Below are 8,948 nucleotides of genomic sequence, written 5' to 3' on the forward strand. Positions count from 1 at the left end.
GCCCGTGTGCGTAAAGTTGTGCCTAGGAGCCTTGCTGGCTTGGGGTCTAAATGAGCAACATCAAATTAGGCAGTGAGGTTCTGGCTGGCTCAGGATAGGCTCTGGGGTACAGAGCCTTTCACCTCTGCATCACCTCTTCAGATCCTAGTCAGTGGCCCAAAGGCTATTCCTTGCTGAGTGCTGTTTGGTGGCGCACATGACAAAGTGCTGTTCTCAGCACCGCCCCTAGTGGACATGTCTCCATCTTGCAACCTGAATTAACGCTGTCCTAACTTGCCCCTTGTTGGCAGTCCCAGCAATGGGGTGAGATCAGAGGAGCTCCCAACCGCTCCAAGGGCACAGGTGGAGCGAGCTGGTGGGGAAAACGTGCTCTGTGGATAAGCAGCACACTTCTCTCTGCAGGGCCGGCACCTTGCCCCAGCTCGGAATTCACTTTTGAACGAACGCTTCCCCTTTTCCATCACTGCCCCTGAATTCCAGTAGCGGATCTGCAACGAGATTAACATCTCCCCCAGCTCCCAGCCCCACTTTGTCCCTGGCTGCCCCCCTTGCAACGTGGTGCAATGTGGCGACTTCCTTAGTGTTCCTGTGACTTCGTGGCTGTGCTTTGACTCAGGCAGGGCAGCTCTGAATGGCAAAAGAGGCTGGCGTTTCATTTCCTTGGCTTCCCAGTAAAGTCATCTTAACCACGCTAACCAACAGACAGGAAGAAATGTCGTATTGCTGAGAATTAGAACTTACCCACAATACCCGTCATCTCCACCCCATTCCCCAATGCCCCTCCCAGTCTGTTTCTGCTCAGTCCGATGATGGTTGATTAAGACTTCCCACAAGTGGAATTACAACCCAAGGACACCTGAATACACATAGCCACATGCCTAGATGATTTGCTGACTAACTGCTTTGCTGAATCAGGGCCTCAGTTTCCCGCCCAACAGCTCTCTTTCCACATGGCAGGACCCCTCCAGCTAAGAGATGGGGCTGTAATCATGACCACACTCACGCTTTAGTTAATTAAAAGTCACAGCTTTATTGAGACTTTTTTGGGTGGGGAGGAGAGGTTAACAAAAAAATTACCCTCTACAACATGATGCAAAATTAACATGGAAACATAATAAATAGGTCTTTTAATAGTCATATCATTATGATACTAAAGTGCTTTGAGAAAGGATGTAACAGAGCCAGTGTATATGATGCAAGAAAGGGTTTGCGAATATCAGAAAATGTAGTGCAGCAAAATATGCTCCATAGCTGGGTGGCCAACACCCAGGAAACTGACCAAGGAGAATTCTGCTTATTTCACAGTTTATCCTTATCTCACTAGTTGAGCGGAAATGATCAGACACAATCAACTCGGGGGGGGGAGGGGAGAACTCCAGTCTTCTCTCTCCATTAGGAGACTGGTCTCCATCCATCCATCCATCCAGCACACATCATGGAGAGAGGAAGCCATAGAGCAGATCCTCTGCTGGGGTAAATCACAAGTCAAGTGTATAAACTCAATACAAAAGGTTAAGCAAGTATAAGTCAATGTAAGGTTTAAAAAATTTTTTGGACCCAAACCTCTGAATAGAGATGGATGCAAAACAACCCCCAGATCTGAGGCTATTTTCTACTCTGGGGCAGTTCAGACACAGCTTTCAACTTCGTGGCTAGTTCCTCTCACTGTGCAGGGCTCAACAAGACGCCAGAGCTATTTGCCCCCTGACCTGGAGAGAAGTGCAGATCCAGAACTTAATAGGGCTCAGGTCTAGCTCTAGTTCTATTGCAGGTGCACCTGTTCACACTCAGATCAATCACAAATGATTGTAAGATCCAGGTGACCAGCCACTTATACACCCAGATGATCAACTAACATTCACAGAGGTGCTCAGCTACTGGATTTACACACACAAATGATCTGCTCTCACTCTCAGATATTTACACACACACACACACACACACACACCCCTGAAATGCATTTCTCCCACACTCTTGGGAGGGGTCAGAGAAACATCTCCTTTTCTGGTGAGTAATCTCCAGCGCCCTGCAGTTGCACAGTGCTTTAGGGTAATTGTGGTGTAGATATTTGGGCTCCGGATGGAGCCTTGGCTCTAGGATCCTGTGAAGGGGGACGGTCAAAGATCTCAAGGTCTACACCACAATTAAACAGCCCCTTAGCCTGAGCCCCGCAAGCGGGAGTCAGCTGGCATGGGCCAGCGGCAGGTGTCTGATGGGAGTGTAGCCATACCCTTAGAGAGGAGAGGAATCTGCTGGAGACAAGCCGGGAGACTTGCCTGGGCAGGTTGGGAGTGGAATAGATAATGGTTTCCAAAAACATAGCAACAAGAACATTAGACGAGACCAACAAGCCGTCAAGATGTGCGGTTCTGGTGGATCCCCCCAGCCTTGATCCTCACCACTTGCCCAGAGTCTGCAGGCACCCAGGACAACTGCATGAATAAATAAAGCTCATCTTCTGTATGTGTGCGCCTCACCTGACATCCCCCCGGGTGCAGCCCGACTGAATCTTGTCCCTGCTTAGCTGCACTCTCCCTGCCTCACAGGCTGCTGCTGTCCATAGGCACTGACTTCTGGCGCCGGTGGGTGCTTGACCCCCCTCTGCACCCGGCCCCGCCCCAACTCCACCCCTACCCCACCCTCTCCTGCCCCCATTCCAACCCCTTCCCCAAAGTCCCCGCCTCAACTCCGCCCCCTCCCTGCCCCTATTTGACTCCTTCCCCAGATCCCTGCCCCGGCCTCGCCTCCTCCCGAGTGCACCACATTCCCGCTCCTCCCCCCTCCCTCCCGGAGCTTGCTACAGATGTTCGACGGCAGCAAGCGCTGGGAGGTAGGCGGAGGAGCAGGGACGCAGCGCGCTCAGGGGAGGAGGTGGCAGCGGCAGGGCGGGGAGCTTGACTGCCGGTGGGTGCAGAGCACCCATTAATTTTTCCCCATGGGTGCTCCAGCCCCAGAGCACCCACGGAGTCGGCGCCTATGTTGCTGTCTACATCAATTGCTCTGCCTTTCCCTTTTAGCAGAGAAACACCAAGGCAGGATCCTTCCCCATCCCCTGACCTCCTGGTGACCGATCTGCAGACCCTTCCTCTTCTAGTGCAGAACACTTATTAAAATGATCTTTCCATCTCTTCCACCCCTCCTCCCTGACAGCCCCCTCCATTCCCTGCCCCCCCGGCTATGTCACCTCCTGCGCATCTTCCTGTCCCAAACCATGACTCCGCTCTCCTTTATTTTGCCCCCTTCCTCTCCCCTGAGCCTAGCTTCCCTTGTGTGCACATCCCTCCCTCGCTAGACAGTCAGATCAGCCCCGTGTTACTCTTTGGTGGCATTAGCTTCAGTCCCGTCTTGCCCCCTCTCTTTGGTGGCCTCAGCTCCTGTGCTGCATGGAATCAGGAGAGGGATCTGGGCTGGTTTCATCCCCTCCATTCAGTGTCCCTAAAACACCTTCCGGCATAAAGCTGCCATGATGGATTCAATGGGCACAGACATGTGGGGGGATGGAATCCATCTGCTTCGAGTGGAAGGGATGCCACTTACGAAGTTGAGAGGGGGGCCAAGGTGCACAAAGATGAATGTCCAGAGAGCAGCCACTGGGATGGGGCTATCCCTTCCTTGCTCAGGTGCTGGTAAGAAATTGAAGAGGATCAACAGTAGTCCAAATGGTGAGTCCTGGCCCATGGGTGTGGACACCACCCCACCCTTTCACTGGAACAGCAGGGCAAGAGCCATCATCTGCAGGAAGCCCAGCCAGAAGGAGGGGGAGGCGGCCACAGCCTGGCTGCTCTGCCTCAAAGTCTGGGAGGGCACAGGCTGCTTCAGCAGCCATTCCTTCACGAGGGTTTGGGAGAAGCCACTCTCCTCCGAGATGCAGGTGTAGCGCCCGTAGTGGTCGTGGGTCATGTTCTCGATGAAGTGGATGCAGGGCCCGTGGGTGGAGCTGCAGTTCTGGATGCGGCTGCTATTGTGGTGCCACATGTAAGTGGCGGCGTGGGATTCGGTGGGGCAGTGCAGGAAGTAGCGGGAGAAGAGCGCCACAGTGACGTTCCGGTAGCTCTCCGGGCTGTCCACTGGCAAGAGAGGGGAAGCGAGACAGTTGTCCCCAAAACATGGTCCGGCATGAAACCAACATGTTTCCCCTTACTCATGGGGGTGGGGTGGGGAGAAGGTCTCAACCCACCCACCTATTCTGCATGTCCACCCAACCTGAATACACAAGCCTGATCTGAGGGGAACATTTCCATGGACTTCAATGAGCTTTGCAAGGCCAGGGTTTGGAGGCTCCCTCCTGCCTCTTTAAAAGGCCCCAGACCACACCCAGGCAGATTTTAAAGGAGAAAAAGGCCCCTCTCTATCCGACCCCAGCAGCCCCCTGAAATAAGTCAGGGCCAGCTGGGTGCCTGCAGAGTTCCCATTGCTATCAGTGGAGCAGGAGACATGCATGCAGGAAGGGAATGTGGAACCTGGGTTTACAGCAGCTGTGAGGAACCATTGCTGAGAACAGCGGGATGAAGGGTTACTATGGATCGTGGGGGCTGTACACAGGGTGGTCTGATTCCAGCTTCCTTTGACTTCAGGTATTTTATAATGGTTAATTTGGCTGTGCCCCATTTTCCTGGGCAGGAGTGGATCAGTCCTGCGTGTCATAGACTCTATTCTGCTCATAGCGATTCTCTAGTTCAAGTGGCAGGGGCCTGTGCTTTCAGAACAGGAGGAGCTGAGCTCTAGTCCTGAGGAAGTTGAGTGGCCTCACTTGGCACTGTGCTTCGTGCCATGAAATGCTAGGGGCTGTGAATCCATCACCTTATTTAACTACAGACAGGTATTAACACAACTCTGCACATAACAGGAGTGAGAGATTCAGTCCTTCTCACCCGACTGCAGGTACTAGCTGCTTAGTAGCTTCAGTCCCCCTTCCCACGGAGGGGATAGCAGTTTACGCATAACAGCGCTTACTCTTGGCCTGTCCTCACTCCAGTATTAGCGGGGAGGAGAAGAGAGATCAGTACTCCTGGGTTAACCTCCAGGTGTGAGCAGCCACTGCAAAGCCTTGCCCATGTTAATACATCCTCACTGGTGCTGTGCTCCCCCATGGGTTGCTAGGACTTCTGGGGCCCATTCCAGGATTCCTAGCACTGCAGTGAGCTAAGCCTCTCTCTGATTCTTCCCAGTGAGTTGTGGGAGTCTGTCCTGCTGGGCACAAGGTGGATTTGGGGAAGGCAGTGAAGGACTACCAACTCGCAGGTGCATCCTCGCTGCAAAGTGGGCAGGTTACCAGCGCCAGCGAAAGCAGCCCCCAAGCACTAGCCTGCACCCCCTGCCGAGCCACCTAGCCTGGGTGCAAAGCACCACTAAACCCGGAGAGTTTAGTGGGACGGGGGTTGGGGCAACACCCAGGAAAGAGCCTGAGTCAACTCTGCAGCGAAGGCAGATCCTACAAGGTACAATCCTCCCAAGGAAGGTAAAAGGGTGTATTAGAAACCTTTTCCTAAGATATTAATTACCTACCCTACCCGCGCCCCAACCACCCGACTTTTCCCAAGAGCAAGTGGCTCTAGAAATCAAAGAGCAGCGCTGATCGTTAAAAGTACCTTCCTGCTGTCTGAAGACCGAACGGGTACATATTTCCGGTGAGGACTCCAGGGTCACATTCTGTAGCATTGTCCTGAATAGAAGGGAAGTGGGAACAACCATTAACAGAGAAATAAAAGTCACTGAGTTGTTTATATTGGATTCCTTTCCTGGCCTTTGAAGATTTCTCTCCTATGGATCAGAGTTGGCCCTCCTCCTTCCTGGCCCACCAAGTGACTGGGTGAAGGGAGAGAGAGACGTTGTACCATGTCCAATAATCTCCTCCACACACATTCACTCTGCACAAGTCTTTTAGGGCCTGTCTACATTACAAAAACAACACTAATCCCTGGCTCTTATCTAGTGCATTTTATCAGTAGATCTCAAAATGCTTTATCAAAGGAGAGCAGGACCATTATCCCCATTTTGCAGATGGGTAAACTGAGGTAGAGAGGGGAAGTGACTTGCCCCAGGTCACCCCGCAAGCCAGAGGCAGAGCCAGGAATAGAACCCTTGTTTCCAAAGTCCCAATCCAGTGCTGTGGCTGCTAGGCCATGCTGACTGCCCTGTGTACACAGGACTGTGACCAAATCACCTTCTTGTCTGTGAGGACAGGTAAAGCAGGTTATAACCACATTGGAGAGCCAAGTGCCAGCCTGGGTAAAGCCATTAGTAATACTTAGTGCTGTTTGCATTGGTAGATCTCAACAGCTCAGGCTGTGATACTTCTCCCCTCCCCTTGCACTCTTCCATGGGAGAAACTACACCCAGTAACACCTGGGCAGGTAAGTGTTCTCCATGTACTCAAGGATCTCAACTGCTTGTGGAGCAATGGGCCAGAGCATGAGCTGGGGTCAATTGGTGCAGCTCCATTAACTTTGATATCACTATATTGTCTGGCCCCATGTGAATAAGGGTCTCTCAGGCTGACGCAGAGGTAGGTAGGTATCATCTCTTTCTCATTGCTGGGCACTGCCGTGTTCCACCCCAGAAGTGGGTGCATTTAAAGCAGGGAGTGAAAGCTCCATCTAGGCTCAGGATTAGCCAGGGTCTTGGCCAATGGATACAGTGCTTTCCGGAGGAAAAGCTAGCATGGCTAGGTCAGCTTCCATGCTGCAGTCAAGGGGTGTGATTGCAGCTCAAGCAGACACACCCAAGCTAGCGTTAATCCTGGAGCAGTGAAGCTGCAGCAGGGCGAGCTCTCTCATAGGCTGTCCAAACCCACCCAGTACCCTGGGGAGCTCCTCGTGGGGCAAGCCAGCGCTCAAGCTTCCACTGCTGCAGCTTCACTGTTCCAGGACCCACGCTAACTAGATTGTAACTCGAGGTCGGCAGCTTGAGCTGCAATCTCACCAGGTGATTGCAGTCTGGATAGGCTTTACGCCTGTGATGGGGAAAGCAAGGGGGTGTTAAGGGTCAGGGTGTTTTTATTGTCACCAGCACTGACACCAGAAACAAGCAATAAAACAGTGAGCATCAAAGGGAGACATACAGGTTAGTTTTAATGGAGACGCATTTCCCATCTGCCCATCCGCAGTAAGGATCCGTTGCCATGACGCAGCTCTCGCAGCTCCTGTTATATACCTCGCACATGTCCATGGGCAACTGGACCACCTCGGTCGGCGAGCTCACATACAGCTTTGCCTGCATGGGGAAAACAAGGCAGAGCTATTACTCCAGCAGCAGTTCCTCACACCAGGCGCCTTCCTGAACCCCTTCTAGTCACAGAATACTCTTCATTCCAAAGGCTCCCAAAGCTCTCAGTGGGCTAATACCTGCACAACCAAGGATCACTACCATTGCAATGCAGCCATCTCTGGGGTGGAACGCCGCAGCTGTGTAACAGCAGACAGCACGGCGATGCTACACAACAAGCAGGGAAGTGAAGAAGAACGTAGCATCCCACCAGAACTGCAAGAGGAAGCTGAAATTGCAGCTACCCAGGTTGGGATTTGGAAACTGGGCCCTGGGATTAACATCCCTGTTCTTCCAGAAAGTGGCTTGGAATCCCCAGTGCTCAGGGGCTTGATCTGATGTCTGGGAGGCAGTCTTTGCCCAGCAAGGAGCAATTCCAGGGAACGTTACATCTGGAGATCAGGTATTTTAAGGTGTCTCTCTCCCTTCCTTTACGGCTAGCACCTGACCCTTGGTAGCGTGAGTGATTCGCCCACAATTAGCAGGTGGCATCAGGACTCTAGGTAGGACTTAGGACAGCGTTTCTCAAATGGGGGTCTCAACCCAAAAGGGGGTCACAAGCCTATAATATATGTGTGTGGGGGGAATCACGGTAGTGCCACTTACTTCTGCGCTGGGTGGCCAGAGAGCAGTGGCTGCTGGCTGGGCACCCAGCTCTGAAGGCAGCACCGCCACCAGCAGCAGCGCAGAAGGAATGGTGGCATAGTATGGGAGTGCGTCGTCAATTTTTTGTGTGTGGGGGAAAAATGGGTGGGGGGAGTCGTCAGAGGGGCACTCAGCAAAAAAAGTTTGAGAACCCCGACTTCGAGAAATGTCCTTCAATCCTATGGGAAGCTGGAGGCAGCTCCAAGATATAGACAACCCAAGCCCTGATAGGAAAGCCAGGCTGTTTCCAAGTCTGGTGCCCAGATTCTGCGGCTTGTATCACTGCAGGTGGGCTGCAGCCTTCCAGACATCTCCTCTCCGCTGCGGGGGGCCGGGATGAGGCTATGCAGAGCGACGGAGGAAGGAACTCACCCTTCTATGATCCAGGGTCATGGCCAGGATGGGAGCTTGCTGTTGAAAGGGCTGGATCTCCAGGATGTTCAGGACGCCGTGCGGCATTGCCACCATTTTGTGGATATACCCTTTGTCTGCAAGAGACAGGAGAGCACAGGTCAGCCCACAAAGCAGGGAGACTTGGAAGCGTAGGAGGATGGTGCCAGGGCTATGCAGGGAGTGGGGGAGAGAAAAAGCAGGGTCAAGATCAATGGCCCTGGGTCTAAAAGCAGAACCTGCCTTTTCTGCAGTGTCTCAGGCTGCATGGGAAGACAATGCCCTCTTTGCGAAGCTTGGTATGAATTAGTCACAGGAACCAGCAGCCCATTGGAGCTTCCCGCAAGAGGCTGATTCCAAGGCCCTGACTGCTGCTGCTACGGATGGCAAAACAATGGCAGCCTTTTCGGAAAGGGTTCAGCAGGGCAAAAGCACCATGGAGAACACGGACAACAAAGGCTGGTCCTGTCATTGAGTGCGCTCAGCTCCATACTCTGCAGCCCCCGGGAGCTGGTTCCCCGTTGCCACTTCTCACAGACTGGGAGAGGAGGCCCTGCTGCTAAGAGCAGGAAGGCGTGACTGTCCCTTTAACACCACGGAAAGGAAAATAAACCCAACCCAGATCTTTCCCCATCTAGGGGAATTTGACT

At 52.9% G+C, this 8,948-nt stretch overlaps 1 protein-coding gene across 1 annotated transcript in view; it reads right to left on the reverse strand.

The window, feature by feature from the left end:
• Positions 1-2,907: 2,907 nt before the first annotated feature.
• SEMA7A (semaphorin 7A (John Milton Hagen blood group)) overlaps positions 2,908-8,948 on the reverse strand; it is a 52,482-nt gene continuing 46,441 nt past the window's right edge. The window contains exons 11-14 of the mRNA XM_024210307.1: positions 8,281-8,396; positions 7,061-7,212; positions 5,589-5,662; positions 2,908-4,067 (exon numbers count right to left, since the gene is read on the reverse strand). Of these exons, the coding sequence (XP_024066075.1) occupies positions 3,703-4,067; positions 5,589-5,662; positions 7,061-7,212; positions 8,281-8,396 (707 nt within the window). The 3' untranslated portion in view covers positions 2,908-3,702. The remainder of the gene's footprint in view (positions 4,068-5,588; positions 5,663-7,060; positions 7,213-8,280; positions 8,397-8,948) is intronic.

The sequence above is a fragment of the Terrapene carolina genome, unplaced genomic scaffold (assembly GCF_002925995.2).
Source record: "Terrapene carolina triunguis isolate 2854851 unplaced genomic scaffold, T_m_triunguis-2.0 Scaffold67, whole genome shotgun sequence".
NCBI classification, from domain to species: domain Eukaryota; kingdom Metazoa; phylum Chordata; order Testudines; family Emydidae; genus Terrapene; species Terrapene triunguis.